At 41.0% G+C, this 21,738-nt stretch overlaps 1 protein-coding gene across 1 annotated transcript in view; it reads right to left on the bottom strand.

Annotated features, from left to right (window-relative positions):
* The window catches only part of AMPH (amphiphysin), a 113,729-nt gene that overhangs the window by 16,662 nt on the left and 75,329 nt on the right, over positions 1-21,738 (bottom strand). The window contains exons 10-17 of the mRNA XM_051610713.1: positions 19,682-19,820; positions 18,021-18,149; positions 11,243-11,350; positions 8,034-8,057; positions 6,379-6,402; positions 3,718-3,750; positions 2,736-2,786; positions 688-798 (exon numbers count right to left, since the gene is read on the bottom strand). Of these exons, the coding sequence (XP_051466673.1) occupies positions 688-798; positions 2,736-2,786; positions 3,718-3,750; positions 6,379-6,402; positions 8,034-8,057; positions 11,243-11,350; positions 18,021-18,149; positions 19,682-19,820 (619 nt within the window). The remainder of the gene's footprint in view (positions 1-687; positions 799-2,735; positions 2,787-3,717; positions 3,751-6,378; positions 6,403-8,033; positions 8,058-11,242; positions 11,351-18,020; positions 18,150-19,681; positions 19,821-21,738) is intronic.

Raw genomic sequence — 21,738 nt, forward strand, 5'->3', positions numbered from 1 at the left:
CTCAACTGAATAAAAAGGATATTCACTGAGATACAGGTTATAAAAAGGAAAGCTAGTTAAGCAGAAAAACCCCATGCCTACAATCTCAGACTACCTCTTGATTTGTGGTGATACTGGGTGCCCTGCTTTGTTCTTTTTGCAGAGTTGTCATTTCTTCTTCTCCTTCCACTATTTCCTGAATGCTGATATGTAAAGATCTCCAAACTGGTACTTTGAGTTGCCTCTTCAGCTCATGGCTGGCTTCTAAGACCATGAGACTTGTAGACATTTATGTTACAATAACTTTTTTTCTGGTAATTTCATACTCTAGCAAGGACCACACAAGATGGCTTAGAGCTTACAGCTCAGCTTGAAATGAAATGACAAAACTGGTAATATGGTAATTTTAAAAATGGCATCAAGTCTTTCCCCTTCTGAAGTTCATCTGGAATCAATCAATCTGTGAAATCACAATCAACCAGCTGAACTTCAGTCTAAAATGCCAAATATAAGAGGAATGACATTCTAGGGCTGAGTGGAGGATGCATGCTGGAGAGGCATGCTGTGACACAGAAGGTGCTGGGGAAGCCAGCCATGGATGGATGGTGATGATGGAAAGGATGGCTAAAAATGCAGGAAGCACATTCACTATGTCAAAAGATGGCTTGGATGAAGCCCGGGAGGTTGTATGGTGGACCGGTCACTCACCACAGCCTGCTCTACTGGCTCAGCAGGCTCAGCAGGGACAGCCTCTTTTTCCACAGCAGCAGGGGTTTCCTCGACCTTGGGTTCCCCAGGTGGAGCTTCTTCACCCTCAGTCTTTTGTTTTATTGATTTTTAAGTAGACAGCGGAAAAATTGTTGAGAAGCACATGATAGTAGGGCAGGGGGAGAGGAATGGAAACCGTGCCTGGCCTTACAGCATCTAAAGGTCATTTTAATCCTCAATATTCTACATGTAAACTGAGCCAGGCCTACATCTCTCCCTCACAAGGAAAGAAAGCATCAGCTTCCTGAGCTACAGAAAGGGGTGATGGAGATGGGGAGAAGGCACTCAGTTTGCTCAGGTATGCTCTGGAAACTGATGGCAAGCCCAGGAGCTGAAACTGGCACCTGTGTGTACCATCCCTGGGCTTCAAATATGAGTTTCAAAAATTATCCCATCCCCTGTTTTCTAGTTCTCTCTGTTCTCAGACAACATAGTCCCTTCTCCAGCCAAGGTAAGAAGCAACTAGAAGAGATTCAAATGGCTTTTATATGCACAAGGGCAACCGCTGGCTGCTTGAATTCTGTCAGTGTGAAAATCATCCCTGGTTTCTTACTAAAATACATTCCTTCTTGAGCTCTCAATCACCTACCAGACACCCATTTATCAACCCACTATTGGGATTTCCACCCTTTTAGGTTCTGGCTTAAGCTTGTTTTTTAGCAAGAGGATTTAGCAAACATCATCAGCCCTGCAACACATTCAGTCCTGTGGCAAAATAGCTCACAGCAGAAGTGCCATCTCTGATGGAGACATTACTTTGCAAATACAGGAGCATACAAGGGGAAAGCTGCAAGCTGTGCTCAGCATATTCCATTTATAACGATGGCTGACTCAACCAGATAAAATAACCCCAGCAGATTAATTTGCCATGAGCAAATTGCTCAGCATAATACGAAGCTGAAAAACTATTTAGCTGCTCTGCAGTTGATAACAGGCAGCTGGATTGCAGGTCTCCTGTGATGAAGAGGCAGCTTCCATGAAATTCTTAAAGAGAATAAAATCTTCTCCTTGATGCTTTTCAGGAAAAAAATCCGTACCCTTTCACTATGTTTTTTCACCTATTTCATAAGCAGACTGATTTTTAACAACGTACAGAGAAGTCTGCTTAAGCAAGACCTTCAGGATTTGGCAAAGCATAAAGAACAGTCCTTATAATATACCATGCCCTCCTGAAATCACTGTGTGCAGTGTGTTAATGCTAGCTCCAGGGAATTTCATGAACCAGAAATAGGACCAAAATGAGAGACACAAAGTAGATTTATCCCAGTTAAGGTGACTAATGAGTTTCTGAGGTTTAACAATGGAAGAAACTTTTAGGCTTAAAGTCACAGGTAACATTATAATGCAGACTGCACTGATGTGCTTCAAGTCACTTGTGGAGAAACAGCCTTCAGACTATTTACCACATTTCAGCTACAAGTAAAAATACTCTCACCATATTTGGTAACCATTACAAACACAATCATTCTACAAAAGCCACATAAAATACTACTGAGTATCACCCTGCTATTCTACATCCTTACTCCAGGCTAACCAAAGACTGTAAGAGAAACTTAGATACTACCCAAGGATGATCACTTCCAAAAGGATTATCCTCTTAGAAGTGAACTGTGCCTCCTACTAATATGTGGGGAGTGGATAAAACTACAGCAATACTGGAGATATTTAAACAGCCATCATGTACTGTTACCTGTACACTAGAGCATAGTATTCACTCTTGCATTTCTTAACTGCAATAAATCAACAAAATGTTTGACTACACCTTTGAAAAGTAAATATATCTTAGAATACCTTGATTTTCTTTTATTTTTCTCTCTACTATCCTTGTGAAAGACTGTTTCAGTGAGTAAAGATTTACAACTACAATGATACCACCCACCAACTCTTCCAGGGAGGATGCGGAAAAAGGAGAAAATATCCTTGCACAAAGGAAAACTGTTGCTATTTTTTATAAGGCATTTAAAAAGGAGGCAAAAGCCACCACTTACCAAAGGCTCTGTCACATTCTCATTTGGTTGCACTGTAAATGCAGAGGTATCCTAGATACAGACATGAAAAACAATGAAGCAAAAATATTTGAAACTGGATGACTACAGGTATCTATCAAAGCCTTGATTTTCTTAAGGGTTTATTAAGGTAGTCACAAGTAAATTCACATAGAATAAGATGAGAAATAGATAATGTGAATAGGAATAATAATTATTGATTAAGCACTACTAATATTAAAGACATTCCTTTTTCAGTTATATAGTCTATGCTTCTTAACTGTATGAAGTTATTAAAGGCAGTAAAAAACCCTTCATTAAATACATGCGACTTGCAAGGACTTTGTTTCAGGCACAATGTACTTCCAAGTTGTGAAACTCCATCTTTTTTACATGTGCTTTCTCTCATCCCATGAGCTTCTAGTTGGCCTTTGCCCTCCCCATCCCACAAGATGTGTGGAGGAGGAGCGTGGGGAGGGGGAAAGTGAGCAGCCACGTGGCTGCTTCTTAGTTGTTGTGTTAGGCCCACCACCCCACAACATAATTTAACTTTCAGATTGAAATATATCCTAAATGGGGGAAAAAAAAAAAAAAAAAGGCAGAAAAAATATACATGATATGTACACACAGTCACTGAAAGTACGTGACTGAGGAAACCAGGCTTTACAGGATTGTGAGAAAAACTCACAAAACAGCACAATGGAAAAGCTAAACCAGTTGTTTTTGGAGAAGAAAATCAATCCCACAAAAGGTAGTCAGATTTTTGCTATTAAATTCAGTCAGGACAAGAATACAAGAATATTATAATTATTCTAGCAACATCTAGAAATAATTTCTGAGAACACACAAGGCTTGGATTTGAGTTTGTATGACATTGTTGTGCAGCTTGTCTGTAGAACAGATTTCCTGAAATCGTACAGCCAGTCCTAATCCCTTTCTAAGAGCACAGAAAATAAATTACTCTAAAACCATGTTTATTTCTTACCTGGGCAAATCCATTAAATGCTGTGCTGGATGCCTAAGTGGAAGTGAAGATCAGAAAAAAATTATAATTTGTTTACTAAATCAGAACACCAGTCAAAACAATGTTAATTGTAAAATAAAAATAGACCAAACATTAAAATAAATAAAGAATAATAAAAAAAAAGAAGGGTAAGGCAGCAAGAAATCTGATGACAGTGCTATTTGATAGCAGGTGTCACAGGCTTAAAGAAAACACCAAAAATAAAATGAAAAAGCAGAGTAACAGAAGTGTTTTACAAAAGAATAATAACAGCAAAAAAAAAAGACAAGGTGCATTTAAAGTTACACATATGAAACACAACACGTGTGAGGCACAGCATGCCTTCACAGTTCAAAGCTTCATTCACTGTTCTGAAATGCATTTTTGCCAGCCTGCTTCATTACACGGCTGAAGGGCACCACACTATGAGCAGTTGCATGGCAGTTTTTCAAAAAAAGAATAGCAAGGGCTCAGGAGGGGCAGTGGGAAACACACAAACGGATTGTTTTTAAACGACAAGGTTATGCATGGCCTAGGGAACTCTTTGTCTAGACTAGGCTACACACTGGGGTAGGTACCTCTTCTTTATCAGCCTCAATTTCCTGGTACAACAATCCATATCTCCGGTTAGCAATTTCATCTTCAGATAAATCTGAGTTGTTGGTTTCATTGTCTTTAGGACTAGTTGAACTCTCGGTGCTAGCATTTCTGGAATTTCCCATTTGAAACAGAGTCAAGGGTCTATCTATCTCCTTGCTGGGTCCGGGATTGCTAATGGCTGCCTGCTCCCCAGGCAAGCCTTGTTTTACAGGTGCCTCCTGACTTTTATTGCCTGTGGTCGCACCTACTTCTCCCCAGCTGTTATCAGTTCCTCCTAGGTCTTGTGTAGACCATTTAGTACTAATGCCTAACCAAACATTTTCCATGTTACCTTCTTCAGAGTCTTGTTGCTTGGGGAAAAAGGGCCAATTATCCAGTCCATTGGCTTGGCTATCTGGCAGATTAGAAAACCCCCAGGAATCATTATTAACTGTCGGATCCCAGTTTGCCAGCCAGGGGTCTGTTTCGAAGGCATCAGGAACACCACTGCTACTAGGATGCTCTTCAGCCACTGCTGCTTCTGCCCTACCTGTCATTTGGTCTTCTGCATTACCTAGCCAAGGATTAGCACAGCTTGTGCTAGCAGCATCAGCTGTCTCGAGCAGCAATGGCCATGCTTTTTCAGCAGCAGCACTACCATTTGGGAGGAGGCTGATGCTATTGTCTTCGGTTCCTTGACCAGACTCTTCTGCACTGAAAAAATCAGCATCACACAGAACATTTCCAGTATTTGTAGGGTCCTTTTCTGTGTGGTCAGCTACATCTAGGTCAACATATGCCGTCGTATTTATACACTCCATGGATGTACTCTCTCCAGCACCACTGTCAGTTTGTTCTAAGCCATCCTCAAATGTCCTTTCATGGTCCTGATCCCAGATATCAAAGACTCTCTCAGGTTCACTGCCAGTGTTTTCTATAGTTTTACAGTTGTCCACTACTATTCTGTCCCCAACTTCCAGCCCTGTGCTCAACAATGGTATTTCTCCATCTGCCTCATCAATGATAGTGACCCCTTTGAATTCTTCTTCCCCAAGGTTTTGTATCTTAGCACCACAAGTTCTCCCAGAACCCCCATCATTATCTTCCAAATCATATACATTTTCTACCTCTGTGCTGACTAAATTTTCAAGATCTGATTTTGCTAAACCCTCATGAAGTTCTGCCTCACTGTCTCTTTTTGTTTCGCAACCTTGCTCTTCCAGTCTCTCTATACCTTCTACCTCCTTGTAGTTAACAGCTCTGGTCTCTACCTTTTCACTTGGCTTGACACCTGCCCACTCTTCTTCCTCCTGCTCTTCCTCTGCCTTTTGCACATCACATGGGAGAGGTTCATCCAACAAGCTATCAGTTCCCAGGATGGGTGTCTCAAAACTTGTTAAGTTCTCTAAAGGCTGACTGGTCACCACATCTTCCCATGGGATATTTTTGGCATCCAACTGGTCGTCCAGTGAAGTCCTCTGGTTTTCGTTTACAGAAGCTGACCCTGGTGCAGCATCCTCCTGCTCACCTACAGCAGGCCAAACACTAGCAGGCAGAGTACCCGTGGATTCGCTCGAGGTTTGCTCTGCCCCAGGGAAAAGCAAAGAACCGCCCGCAGCAATTTCCTGGCTGACACTGGGTGTGCTAACATCTAGGCCCCAGTTGAGTGAACCTAGATCAGTTTGAGATCTGTTAGTATCTTCTGATGACCCACTGTTTGGGGTTTCCTCCATGACCAGGTTACACAGGGAAAGACTTTTTGAAGAATCAGGCTTTAAGCAGACAGAAAAGCAAAGAAAAAACACAAGATGAAAAAGATAAAGGCGGACTTGATGAGAAAACACAAAATTCATATTTTACTAGAGCAATTTTAATTTAAAGAACGAAAGTGACTAAATTAAGCAGTTTCAGGAAAAAAGCTATGTGGTTTGCAACATTTGGAGGCAGTAGATTGCAATGTAAAAGAGCAGCACTGATAGACAAAACCAGAAAACTACATCTTACACCACACTGATTAAAGCACATCTCTAGGTTGGCTGCAACGTTAGAGGGAGGTTTGCTTACCGGCTGCACCAATTCGCTGCTTGTCTGTGTAGAAGAAAATCATACATAGAAAACACAGAAAGTAAGAATATGACATACTTTGCCACAGCAGCACTTCACTAACTAGCAGTTCTCAAACAAGCAGCAGTTACCAAACTAGCCGGGGAAAGGAACAACAGGTCCTCTCCTGCCACTCCACTGAAGGCTTATCATCCCAGGCCCCTGAATACAAGCCACACTTCTTGCCTCTGCATTACATTATAAAATAAGTTCTACATGTACAATGAATATTTATCACATCTTGCTTTCCTCTGACAGCCACTGACATGTTATTGCAGGTACTCTATTGCATCTCAGTTGAAAAGGGAGGTTGCTCTGCAAGACAGCGAACAAGGAAAGAAGCAACCCAAGTGGCATCAGGGCTTACTTGCATTGACACTACAGCATTGCTGCTGAGGGCCCTGAGCATCCAGCTCCGATTCTCCATCACCCTGGGCCATGCAGATGCATTTACATCCACACAGAGTAAGGCATCAAGTCACAAAGCCAGCTATCTGTTCTGCCATATGGAACAGATAAAATCCTGCATGAATGAGCAACAACTACTCTGCACTACACTTATTATTATGAGAAACTCAGTAAAAAGTTGACTATCCCTCATTTCAAAACAGTTAGCTCACTTACTCTTCTTTTTTAATGTATGACAGCAAAGAGGAAAATAATTGTAATACAGATTACATGTGTAATGTTAACAAGATATAAATAAATCTGTGTGAAAGGAACACATTGATAAGACTATCTAATGTAAGTTTAGAGCAATACATTCAAAGCATTTCTGGTTTTTTTTAAGCTCGTTTAGATATTGGCAGCCTTGAAATTTTATCTAGTCTACAGACGTGACTGCTTTTTCAGGCTTTTTTAACCTTTCCCAGTAGAAAAAGATGAGCATTTGATATGTATCATGCACGCTATGTATTCATAAAACAGTGCTGCAAATCTGATTGCACAAGAAGCATCCACATTTCTGTGCTGGCCAAAGCTGCAAAAGGTAAAAAGCATACCAGGCTCCACACCAAGTCAACCCAGCTATGTCCGTGACAAAAGGTCAAAAGAAAGTTCATGAAATTGAGTTGTTTTCTCCCTGCAGATCATTGTATCTGATTTGGTATCAGGAGGAAAGAGGAAGGATTCATGCGGTTTCCTAAAGCAGTAGCTTCTTTTGTAAATAACTCCAGCTCACTGTATGCCCACAAAGACAAGTTAAATTCTCTCTTCACTTCTGAATTTTAAGAATATGGTTGTCCATTGGGTTAAGGCCCTGAGGAACTACACGTTCAGATAACTAAAACAGGTGACTAGTATCCATTCCTGCCCCCTAATACCTGTAACTCGAGCATGAGAATAAAAACAACACACACTTTGCTATAATGATTCTGAATCTTATTAGCCTAGATTTCTGACATACTTTTGGTTTTGTGGGCCAAGCAACAGATTCTTTTTGCTGCCGAGTTTTTCAAATGATCCCCAGTGCCTTCATACATTTCAAAGTGTTTGTCATGGTCTGTAAATTCTTTTTCTTGGCTTTTGGTAAAAACATTTTAAAACTGAGTTCAGGGTGTAACAAAATCAGAGCCACAGAAGTACCCCAGTTAGCAAGGATAAATGTCAGGGCTTACCGTCCATAGATCCCATGGCAATGTCTGAAAAAAGGAGGAGGAAAAAAGAGGCTTTAGCGAAATACTGTTTCTATCCTGTATTTTCAACACGCTACATAAGTATGTCCATTAACTAACAAGAGAGAACTTATATGCATATTCGTAATACATGTATATTTTATATATTACTGCATGTGTTTATGCACATGTATGGATACGTATCTGCATAACTGGCTTTTTGGTTAAATGGGATGGGCAGTATGTGAGAAATTGTGACATCTCCCCACTTAAAGCAGTCATTGATTTCCAGTGAGATCATACTGCTGTACACTTGAGTAACAGCCAGATTCTGAGCTGGTGACTGAACAACTTTTAAGAGCTACAGGAGTCTCTGTAAGGTAGAAGCTTTAAAGAGCTTATACAGGTCAGATTTTTTTAGCCAGTTAAAAAAAGGATCCACCTATCCACTGAGAACAAGTGGGTTTTCTTGTATCTCTGACACCAGGAAGGAAAATGGCATGCTTTTTGGGAAAGAAAACAAGAAAGTTGACCGATATTTTTTTGTCCAGTCTGTTAAGTAATAAATGTTAGTGACCTCTCAGCAGAAAAGCTGAAAGGACAGATGAAAGAAAAGCAGCAAACTTCATGCCAAATATTAATAACCCATTACATGAAAAAGATCTCTACTAGATGATCCTAAAAGCTGTCTGAGATGCTTCAAAACATACCTACTATATGCACACCCACGTCTATGAAAAACTAAACGTAAAACCACTAGTAAAGTAAAATGCAAAACTATTCCTGAGATATTCACATGACACATAACATTTGCTTGAGAGAAAGGACTGCTGCATTTAGCTTCTTTTCTTGCCTGCTTCTTACTTTATAAGGACACAATGGTCTTTGAACAACTCCTCCTTTCAGGAACAAAAGACACAGTAGTAACTCACTACTCAGATTTACAGCAAATGAACATCAACATCCATTTCTCAATCATTTAAATTTTAAGTCCAGGTATGTGTTTCTTCAGTGGATGTAATTCACAAGTGTACCTGCTTACTCTGCTGTAACACTATTAGCAGAACATTCAAGCTTTAAGGAAAAATGATTAGTCTCTACTTATAGTGCTAACTGGTGCAGATTCTAGATGTCCTACAGACTTCTGTGGAAGGAAAGATTGCTAATTTTTCATTTTTTTCCTTTCATTACTGATGAGGCTTTGAGCATAAGGGCGGAAGGAACGTACTGAGGAAAAAGTTTAACAAAGCACAGCTAACAGAGATGAAGGCTAGGCACATTTAGAAAGGCCACTTCTGAAGAAGTCATAGGAACAGAAAAGCGAGTAAGGAAGGGCAGACTGGAGCCCACTTACTGTGATCTCATGAGAGCAGTGGAGGGAGGTTATCAATTAAATGATCAATAGAGAAGACATGCCAGGCCTCCTGAGGCACCATGGCGTGTCTTCAAATCACTACTTCAGCACAATTTGCTGAAGGGAAAATGTCCATGACTGAGGCAAAAAACATACACATATGCAAAGACCACTTAAAAATCTCTTCTTCATCTCCCTGAAAAGTGTCTTTAAAGACTGCAACCAGCAATTTCAGTCTGCCATAGCGATGAACCTGCCACATCCAGTAAGACTGAGACCCAGACAGCAGCTATTCCCCTCTTCTAAAACCATGGTGCTCTAACTTAGCCACACACTCCTGTGGATGTGGACCATCCCTCCTCACACATATCTGTTGGAAGGAAAGGTGAAAGGAAAGGAGAGACTGAAGGTGCTCAGTGAATACTTCCTACACACCTAGATGAAAAAATACAATGTACTTTTCTATCCTGAATTACATCCTTTATTTCATGACACAGCTCAATCTAAAGCAACTCTTTTCCATTAAATGCTTCCACACTCTCTACAATATGATGTCAGGACAAACTTGCTCTCTCACAAAAGTTAAATGTCTTTGGTTTAATGATCCCACTGCTCTAATCAACATTACAAGACAAGCTGATAGTGTAGAGTTAGCAAAGTCACAGCTTGTGTTTTCTGTCATACTGAATGTCAAGGAATTTTCTTCCCCTTCCTGTTTGGAGGGAGCAAGAAAATTAACATGAAAGATGCACAAAGCCTCTGCTATAAACACTCATCCTAGCAAACCACAAGGAGAAATTTCAGCTAATGTTCAGAGTGCTGACAATACACGGTTGTTCTAACAGTGCATGACCCATCAGAGATCACTACAGATCTCATTATTTAACTAGGGCTGCACACCAAATTCATTAACTGAAGAAGAGAACAGCACAGGACCGTTTCAGCATTAAAGCTTCTTGTCTTCTCACCCCTTTCCCAGTGCTGCATTCCTGAACAGCTGATAAGCCCTCTCATGTCTTACAGTACAAGCCAGGTTAGTGACAGCCATATGCATAAAAATTTTGCTAACAGTGTGTTAATATAGTTTCGGTCTCCGTGTATAAGACAGAGCTCCAGCTCTGCTGACCAGGAAGACTTCCCTATTTTACTATCAGCCCTACTGGTAGCTAGGACAAGTTTTGGGTCTTAAAATAGCAGGTGCCCTATGGCAAGTCAATGTAAATCAGCAACTTGATATATCAGCCTTTTTTTTTTCCCTTTTCTTCTCTTCTTCATATTCCTGCAAGAAACTACCATGGCAAGTATTAACATAGAATGCAGAATTCTTTAACACAACATCCTGCAAGGAAACATCATACTCCATCCTCCCATTTTCCTTGAGGTTAGGTCTAAAATAGATTTAAAAGCAAAATCACTCAGATTATATGCCCTGGTTGGTACATAAATTCCATCACAGCAAAGCAATCGCATGCTAACTCCATGAGACCTGGGTCCCCTGAGGCATCTTTCCAGACGTGAAGAAGAGTCAAAGCCAGGTCAGAAAAACTGTCGGGAAACCAGGCATCGGAGAAATATAACATTGGCACTAAGAGATATTCTAAAGATGGAAAATAATGGAATGCTGAAGTCAAAGCAGAGGTACCAGCAACCATTCTCATTTTACCACCTGACAATTTCCTCTCCTTCTGGTATGTTATCAAGTACAGGGCTACGGAATAGGAAAGATAGAGAGCTGACAAGCTTTTCAGGAAGATCAGACTTCTCAGACACTGCTCATTAGTACACAAGGCAAAATCTTTGTGACCAAACACAGCACTTCGCATTCACTCGCTTTGCCTACCTCAAAGCAAAGAGATACCTGAGACATGGGTGAATGAGTAACTCCTGTCGATACAGCATCTGGCTTGAAAGGATCGAAGTCCAGATCTAGCAAAGATTCCTCTTTCTTAGCTTCAGGAACTTCATTCTGTTTGAAGAGAAACATAAATATTGAAAAACTCATCTTTTTAAAAGCCACCCTGGACAGCAAAGTATAAAGAGTCCAAAAGGAAAAAAAAAATCGTATCACATACTTTCTAGCTGCAGTGCAAGCCAGGAGGGGAGGAAGCTCTGAAGACTTTTCTGAGCTTTAGTGTAACTTTTAATTTTATTTTTATGAGCTTCACTCTTCTCATGCCTTTGTTTTCTCTGTAGTGCCTTTTCAGGCTAAACAAATCACAGTCCTCTGGAAAAAGTGCTGAGTGTTCACTGACTGTGAAGGCCCTTTTAAAGTGCTTTGAGTCAGGCACCAAAATTAAAAACCAAATAAATGGCAGCCAATGTCCATACATTCTAATAAGTGACTCTCTCCTCAAACAAAAACACTAGTAATAAGCTAATATAGAAGGACATAAATGCATTTGAATTAAATTTCAGTTCTGAACAACTATGAACATTTAATGTCCTTAGGTCTAAACTTCAGGAAACATCATACATAACACAAAATAAATCTTGCTACACTGATTTGCTTGTACAAAACTGGATTACATAAAATCATAGAATAACAGAATCATTAAAGTCAGAAAAGATCTTCGAGATCATTAAGTCCAACTGTCAGCCCTACACTCCTGTAACCACTAAACCATTTCCTGAAGCACCGTGTCTACACTTTTTTTTAACACCTCCAGGGACAGTGCCTCCACCACCTCCCTGGGCAGCCTGCTCCAATGCCTCACCACTCTTTCAACGAAAAATTTTTTCCTAATATCCCATCTGAACCTCCCTTGGTACAACCTGACCCCATTTCCTCTTGTCCTATCACTAGTCACTAGGGAGGAGAGGCCAACACCCAATTCACCACAACCTCCTTTCAGGTAGTTGTAGAGAGCAATGAGGTCTCCCCTCAATTTCCTCTTCTCCAGGCTGAACAGCCCCAGCTCCCTCAGCCTCTCCTCATAAGACCTGTTCTCCAGACCCCTCATCAGCCTAGCTGTCCTTCTCTGCACCCTCTCCAGCACCTCAATGTCCTTTCTATACTGTGGCACCCAAACCTGCACATGGTGCTCAAGGTGCAGCCTCACCAGGGCCAAGTAGAGGGGCAGGATCACCTCCCTGGTCCTGCTGGTCACACTATTCATGATACAGGCCAGGATGCCATTGGCCTTCTTGGCCACCTGGGCACACTGCTGGCTCATGTTCAGCCAGCTGTCAGTCAGCACCCCAGGTCCCTCTCTGCTGGGCAGCTCTCCAGCCACTCCTCCCCAGGCCTGTAGCTCTGCTGGGGGTTGTTGTGGCTGAAGTGCAGGACCTGACATGTGGCCTTATTGAAACTCATACAATTGGCCTTGGCCCATCAATCCAGCCTGTCCAGATCCCTCTGCAGAGCCTCCCTGTCCTCAAGCAGATCGACAGTCCCACCCAGCTTAGTGTCCTCTCCAGACTTACTGAGGGTGCACTCCATCCCCTCATCCAAATCATCACTAAAGATGTTAAACAGGAGCAGCCCCAGCACTGAGCCCTGGGGAACACCCCTCGGGACCGGCCACCAACTGGATTTAGCTCCACTGAGCACAGCTCTTTGGACCCGGCCATGCAACCAGCTTTTAACCCAGCAAAGCCTGTGTGCATCCAAGCCACGACCAGCCAGCTTCTCTAGGAGCATGCTGTGGGAAACTGTGTCAAAGGCCCTGTTACAGTCAAGGAAGACATCATCCATAGCTCTTCCCTCATCCAATAAGCAGATCACTCTGTCATAGAAGGAGATCAGGTTAGTCAAACAGGACCTGCCCTTCATGAACCCATGCTGACTGGGCTTGATCACCTGGTTGTCCTGCATGTACCACATAATGGTTGTTAGGATGATCTGCTCCATCAGCTTCCTTGGTACTGAAGTCAGAATAACAGGCCTGTAATTTCCTCGATCATATTCCGTCCCTTCTTGTATATGGGGGTTACGCTGGCTGATTTCCAATCTGCTGGTACCTCTCCAGTCAGCCAGGACTGCTGATACATGATGCTAAGTGGCTTGGTGAGCACCCCTGCCAGCTTTCAGCACTCTTGGGCGGATCCCATCTGACCCCATAGATTTGTGCACATCTGTATGGTGGAGCAGGTCACTAACCATCTCCTGCTGGATTGTGGGGGGGTCATTCTGCTCCTGGTCCCTGTCCCCTAGCTTAAAGGGTTGGATTCCCTCTATATAACTGGACCTGTTACAAAAGACTGAGGCAAAGAATTCATTAAGCACTTCAGCCCTTTCCTCATCTTTCGTCAATATGATTCCTCCTGCATCTAGGCAGATCATGTTAGAGTCTTTTTTCATTTGCATTTAATGAATTAGCCAAGGCCTCTAATGTCACTATAAATATACATTTTGGTGCAATGGGCTAAAGGTCTTTCCCTCTACAAAGTAACATGAACTAATAATTAGTGCGCTTCAATATAAAATTTTATTTAGCATGAAGCTGCAGCTGAGATTCAATTATCACTCATGTTAAGAAATTCCAGACAAACATCTTGGTGTTGGTAACAAGGCTAGCACTGCTTAATGCTAGTTGTTCAGTGTGAATTAAGTAGTGAGAGAAGCCTGTCTCTTGATGTAAAGGATATGTAGATGGTAGACTGCTATTTTTAAACGTGTTCAGATCAGCAATGGTAGCATAGGAAATTATTTGTACACACACATTCACACATAATCCTATGCAAGAATGGTAACACAGGGTCAGACCACATAGCGCAATGTCCTGTCCCTGACTGTGACCAAAGGGGGAAGACTACAACAACAGGGCAGTCATAAGAACAGCAAAACTAGGAGGTAATAATGATCTTTAAGGTCCCTTCCAACCCAAACTATTTTATGATTCTACCATATGATTATGATACTAATAAAAATAAAATAATGTCTTTGTATTATGAAAACATTTAAGAGGGTAAATTCTCAAAATTTACGCATATTTATTAGTAATAAATATTCAAGTGCAGGTAATTAATGGCTTCCATATGCCACAAGACATCTGACCGCTCTGTCACCTGGAAACAAGGTGAAAATAGCTCCTCAGCTCCCATGCTAGGAATGACAGAGTGATCTGGCACTCTTCAGTTGGAAAGAGGGGTGCTCAGGGGGGATGTAAGTGGGGTCTGCAGCAGGATGAGAGGCACAGGCACATAGCTCCATGACTCCTCCAAAGCAGGAAGACAGGTGGCAGTGAAGTTGATGGGGGGAGATATGAAATAAAGGTGGTGCTGCTCCATGTGGCACAGAGTTCAGCTGGGGACCTCCTTACCATTGGGTAGTGTGAACGAAAAAAATTTACATGTGTTGAAAGACTTAAAAAAAACTGTGGCATAGTCTGTTGGTGATTACTAAATACACAGAAACCATGCTGAGGAAGCCCCTGAGCTGCAAATGACTGGAGGCTGAGAGACTATAGGAGAAGGGGGTGTAAGGAGTATCAACTTTCCTTGCCTTGTCTTATATTCTTCCCTTGGCCTCTGCTTTTCACCACTGGTGACAACAGATAACTGGATAACTGGTCTGATACACTGAAGCCAGTGTTACAGTCTCACACTTTATGAAGTCCAAATGAAAAACAGCCCTCCCCACCAGTAACCAGCACTACATTCTTCCTGTCACATCTTTCATCCAATGTATTTAGATTTCATCACGTATAGCCTCGAGGCAGTGGCACTCATGTGGTCATGCAGCATGATGAAACAACACAGCATTAGTTAGCATATGGAGATGGAAAAGTTACTCTCAGTGAAGTCTGAGAATGAAGTAGCTTTTCATGAGGATGGACTCAAATGAATCGGAATCACTTGAGCCATGTGTGGTGACAGCAAAGGTAACTGTAGTGTCAGGGTATGGATCCCTGACTGCAAAAATTACTATTGCCTGTTACCCTCAGACCAAAATGAAGGAACATGTGTTGTAACTTTAGTCACAAAGGCCCAAATAAACACACAGTATAACTGAGATATCAGGTTAGATGGAGATTTAGGGGAAACAGGAACCTCAGGAAATCCCTCAATAAGGGACAAAGTTGTTACAGAAAGGCCTGCCAATCATCCTGTGTTAACTCCACCGTAACACGATGAAGCATGAATAAATGCCACATTTGAAGGAAGCACCTGTGGCAGAAACAAGGCTGTCTCTCTCAGAGGACAGGTACATGCACAAGGGTTGGAGAAGGCACAATAAACCTGTGAGGACTGCCAGAACTGCCACCCCCCTCTCTTCACAGTCTGTGAAAGTCTTAAAAATACCCCCAGCAGATAAGGGTTTTTCGCTTCAGAGCTGTCAGATGCATTAAGAAATGTTAAGTACCTGGATGGGGCATATTATAAAGGTCTACAATGTCCAAGCTAGTAACTGAACACTAGGGAGCAATGTGATGTGAAGAAAACAAGAAATAAAGCAAGGAACATTAATTTATAAATTATCCTTTCATCTAGTCACTCAAATATCACATCTTCTCACCTCCTTCTTTTACTCAGCAGTAATTAAATCTATTATTGACAACGAATAAACTGCAAGTGTGAGCTGCTGTGTTGAATCTGGGCCAAAATAATCAACAGCATCAAGCAGAACTGTTTTTCAGCATCTTGCACAGCACTGATTTCATTAGTACTACTTGGTAAAGAAAGGTGAACAACAGTTACAAGTTATTTGTGTTTCAGAGGAGAAAAGTGTTTGGCCTGTTCATAATCCCCTCTGAAACATGGGATCAATACAGCAAAGCTCTATTCATTAGCCTGTTGGTTTGTGTCTCTGTGTGAGGACTGTGCCAGGGACATCAGTCCTGGTCCTTTGGGAAGTCCTGCACCATCAGGGGGCTCTGCAGGCTTAGGACAGCTTCCTCCATTCTGCCCAACAAGGGCTCTGGGAGTACAGGAGATGCCATAAGCACCAAAAGGCATAAATCCTTGTTTCCTGTGGATTTCATGCAATATATTTGCAATAACTGGTTCTCTTACAGAAGTATATAAAACCTATATATAGTTTATTTATTATTATAAAGGTTATATTATATTGTGTACCACACTCATGCCTGTACATACTTGGAGATCTCAGATACAGCAAGGATGCTTGTAGTGATGGGGGTGGGTTCTATGGAGTAAGAAATGCAGCTGATTCATGAGAAGGTGGTCAAGGAATAGCTTAGGTCATTCCCAGGTCAGTGGCTGTGAAGGAGGGAGGGACATAAATCACTCAAGGAAAGGAAATGAATTTTTCCTTGGGGGACAAGGGAAAGATTTCAGTTCTCAGGAGCAGGTCCCACCTTTATTATGCCATTCCATTTTTATACCTACCTTGTGGAAAGGCCATAAAAATTCTGGAAATGTGACTTACACTAATTTAAAGCCCCATTCCAGTGTCAGCTCTTAATGGAAAAACAAATTGGTTCAATTTCTGCTTCCCTGGCTGGTCTGACAGGAAAATGTTGGGTGAATACAGCATTTAATGCAGGGGGCCTCCTCCAGCACAGGAAACCAACACATACCACCGATGTCAAGGCTCATGCTGTCAGAGTGGTAACTACCATGAAGACAGAGCACAGTGATGCAACAGTCCTGCAATTGCCTTTCAGCAGGAGGGCCCAGCACCAGCTGCATACTGGGAACTGCCATTAGTTCTTTAATTGCATGGGGACTTAACTATAAATAACTCTTTTCTTTTCCAAATAGATCCCTATGGACAGCAATGCTTTCTTCTCCCCTCCACAAGAAAGCAATGTATCACATGTTCTAATTCTCTAAAATAATTTTGTTTTCCATTGCTTTGCCTACATTCTGCATGTTGTCAAATGATCACAATAAAACAAAAATTCACAAACATTCTGCCTAAGCTTCAGATCTGCATATTCCTCCTGTGTCTATCAGACACAGGCTTAGATTTCAGAGTTGTAATTACCATAATAGAAAGAGTCCATTATTGAACAACCAGCAGTTACCACAACTGCATAAAAGCTGAATAACTGAATACAAATGATAGAGAAAGATTTTACACAGCTCTGACTTTGTTTCCTTTATGAAACCTCTAAAAATCTCATAATTTCCTAATAATGAGGTAAAAGTAATTTTGATCACTTCTCTGCTGTGCAAGTAATGTTTCCATGAGTCAAAACCAAGTGAATGAATAATTTAGCTGGAGCAGCCTTTTATACCTGCAAAAAGTTGATTAAAACAGCCAAGTTCCATTCTTTTTTTTTCCAATCACTCAAAATAAAAAAGGAATACTTCTTACGATTTTGATGGAAGAAACAGAAGTAATGAAGGACCACTGTAAAGTGCCAGTGGAAATGGCTAGAATTAGGAAAAAAAGCATCATAGATGAACTCTCAGCTTGTAATGCATTCAGTTAAATCTCAAACGTGGCAGAGTTTCACAGTGTTTTTAGTCAGGCTTTTCAGGAAATCTCTCATTTTTTCCCAATATGTTAGCAATGTTGGCCCTTTTGAGTAATTATGTGTGGACTATTCAAAGATAAAACACTGCATATGTGACCTTTTCAACATAACATTAAAGAGTAATTGTGTCTCTGCCTTCTGTCCGTACCCTCCTCCTCCCTCCCCATGGAGATCAGCCCCAGGACCACTATCTTGGAGAACTTAGGGTGACTGCAATGTTGGACCCCTACACCATACTCTGAAGCTTACCTGTGATGGGGTTGTCACATTGATTTCTGGAACAAAGTTGTCATCAAATAAGTTAATGATGTTCTCCTGTTGCAGCTCCTTCGTGGGCGTGAGCTTAGGCAGCGGTGGAACTGGCGGACCTTTCCTCAGCTAGGCAGACAGCAAAAATGTCACAGTTCAGGGATAAAAGAAAAAGCTTTAAGCTAGGCCTAAACAACTTGTGTTAGGTTATCTCTGCTGCTTCACCTTAAATGTGGGAACAAGCCATGCGCTGAAAGGAACTGTTTGGCTGTTCACTACCAAATGCCTTGAAATAAACACTGTGGGAAAAGCAAAACAACTCTATGTTTCAAACTCATTCCAAGTCAAAGTTTAAGATTTCAAAAAAAAGCTCTTCTTGGCTGATTTTTTTGGTGTTGTGATGGGCAGAGAGTGCAAGACACTTTCTTTCCCATGCAGCTCATAGTTGGAAGGGCGATGCTACACAGAAGCAGGCCTCTGCAGCACTCTGGCTTAATAAGCTCACTCCCATTCAGCTTCAGGATTTTGCCCCTGCTCACCTGTTGCTACCTTTCAAGACTTCTTAATGCTAAGAGTACATCATGTCTGGGAACCACAGCACCTCAAAGGTGCTGAGGTTGCTAATCCCCTCAGGTCTCCAAAGATTCACGTAACTATGACAAACTAATTGCTTGGAATAATACCAAATAGTACTGGGGAATTCTAAAATCTATCAAAATATCAAGAAAAAAAAAATTCCACAAAAAAGGTGGAATTAAGGTGGTCTAGTGACTTGACACCATGGGCACCAGTAAGTCTAAAATTAATTGTATCAGACAGTCATATTCAGGCAGCGAGGTGCCACATTTTGGGAGACCAGAGAAAGCAAGTGTGCTCATATGTAAGTAAATGAAAAACTAAACTTCTTCTGATGTGCTCTCCCCAGGGAAATGGCATGCAGCACAGAAGTTATCCCAATTCTGAAATCATCAGTAACATTAACATAAGTCTTTGTTCACCAAGTATCACATATAACTCTTATGCTACAGATTAAACGGATGCATGAAACTGATTCTTACTTCACAAATATTGGTGAGAATAGAAATTACTCATCTGACGCCAACAGTATCAAACTTCTAAATCCAGTGTTAATAACAACCAGTAAGTCTTTAATTATCAGTAATTATCACAGTAGTATTTAAACTAGCTCTATTAATTACTGTTTTAGAGGGAAATCCATGTTGGCCAGACCAGTGACACTCACTGGCTAATTTTTCTCCAGGGTAAACACGTATTTGAAGATGAATGAAGAGCAGAAATATATAATGTACCATTATTCACAAGGAGATTCTAGAAATGAGGTTTTTAATCTATCACTTTTGGGATACAGGTGCTTACAGACTATGCAACTTCTTAGGAAGTATTTTGCTTAATCACCACAAGTTCCCTCAGTTCAAGGGGAAGCTTAAATTTTCTTCATTTCTTCTGGTATAAAACCCAGTTTCCACTCATGCTCATCATACAGAGATGAACAACCAATGAACAGAACAGAGTGCAACAGAGTCAGTGTCGTCCCTCTCATTTCCCCGTCAGTGCCTAGATGAAAAACCCACCATAGACCTCATCTCAGATGTCTTCTACTGCACAACAGGCCAGTTTCTCCTGCTAGGTTTTCCACTTACCTGTGTGGGTGACTTAGGCCGGGCTGGTGCTGGAGATGCTGGTGCCAGCATATGATTGGGACTAGCAGTAGGGCTAGGCAGGGGAGAGACCTCCTCTGGTGGTGACGGTGTTTTTGCAATGCGGAGTGGACCTGAATCACTAGACAGAAACAAAGCAACGGCAAGGACATGCATATCATTCTGACTTACCACCTTGACAGTTTGATGCAATAGTTGAACTGCATCCCTGAGGTAATGCCAGTGACTACAGAAGGCACTACACACAGGAGATGAACTGAGCTGTTATATAGTGACTAAAACTAACATGGCAATTAAATTAAATTAAAATTGTTATCTACAGTGTCAAAGGAAGTTCGAATTTTGGGATCTTGATTTTTGAAACATCTGTTTACCTGATCATGATAACTTGATGAAACAGTGTACCTGTATTTTTTCGGAATCTGAATTTGAAATGTGTCTGTCAAAGCATGTAACTATCATAAAATGTGAGATGGAATTATTTTCTTCATTTCACACACTTCTCAGAACAAAAGGCTCTAAAGGTAAAAATCCCCAGGGCAAGGCATAATGCTGAATAATGCAAATACTTCTAAAAGCTCAGCAACTTCAAAAAGGTTTCAATAAAATAAAACACAACCAAGATTATTGTAAAGCCATAATTATTTAAGAGGGACAACTCACTACAACTACAAACAAGCAGTAGTCAAGTGACTTCAACAGAGCTCTGCTGATAGTAAGAAAAGATCTGATGAAGTCCTGAGAAAGGATCTGCCCTCCCCATGAAAGGACCTGGTGCAAACACTGAGACATACTCAGCTACCAAGAAATGTGAAAGCTCATAACTTGGGGAGACTAGAAACTACAGCACTCAATGACCACAGTACTCGCTAAGAAAAGAGCAACTCATCTTCAGGGAGAGCAGAAGCACTACCTGATTGAGAAGACCACACCAGAAACATGTTCCTAATGCTAACACAAGAAAAAAATTGTTCTTTGGAAAGCACAGACTTAGCTCACACTCACCACCTCGTTCTGTGGAAATAATAAAAAAAAAAAAGCAAAAAAAAAAGCAGTTATTAAAAATTTTCTTTCCCAGGTGCAATATTTGCCTTCAGAATAGAGTACTCCAAAGCATACAAGGTTTTAGGATGTTTCTTTGTATATAGTTATTTAAAGGAAAGAGCAGATACTGTACTTGTCTAGTATCTACTACCTATGCATCTAAAAGGAAAGCTGAAATCTTATGAAGACCCACTCCTTGTAGATTTTTAGAGCATCATAGCTAATAATGGAAGTTAAAATCTATTCAGATTTTCACACAAGGCTCTGTGAACACCACAGCAAAAGCAAGTAACATAGTAACTAAAAAAATAATGTATTTCTAAAAAGCATTTAAAAAGTAAGAAGATCACACCACATTAATCTATGGCTGTCTACTCATTTGTAGCAATTATTTTTTTCTCTCATTGACGGAACGCATAATTCAGTGGGAATGAGCATGTGCATGCTGGACACAATCTAGGAGACACAAGTGGACAAAATACCTGCTTATTACAAAAACTGCTTGAAGTTTTCCAACACTGCAGTATTTTTCATCCCATAAAAGCATTTTACAAATCCTTTATATAAACCTAGTTCTGCCTGGGAGTCCATCCAAAAGACGCTGGCATCGATGATGGATGAGCTAACAACTCCAGAGGCAGTGTGTAAATATATCTGAACATGTATTAACACTGAACTAATCTAAAACAAAATTCTTGGACATGTTCAGAATTTTGCATTAGGTCAGAAGGTTCAATATTTCATTCTAGGTTCTTCCAAAGTGAGATCAAAACATATATAGAAATATCAGCCATATGTTTGAGCCAGATGTTATGTTGTTTGGTCAGTCTTAATTGTTGCTAAACTGAGTCTTGCTTGAGGGCAAATTAGCAGTAGTTATAACATTGTTCTGTTGCTTCTGATTATTTTGGATTGGCTGGGAATTCAGGACTTATGTATTCACTGTAAATATAATTGTGTTTTCATAGTCTCACTGTTTTATAATTTCAATCTAC

This window comes from Apus apus, chromosome 2 (assembly GCF_020740795.1).
Source record: "Apus apus isolate bApuApu2 chromosome 2, bApuApu2.pri.cur, whole genome shotgun sequence".
NCBI classification, from domain to species: domain Eukaryota; kingdom Metazoa; phylum Chordata; class Aves; order Apodiformes; family Apodidae; genus Apus; species Apus apus.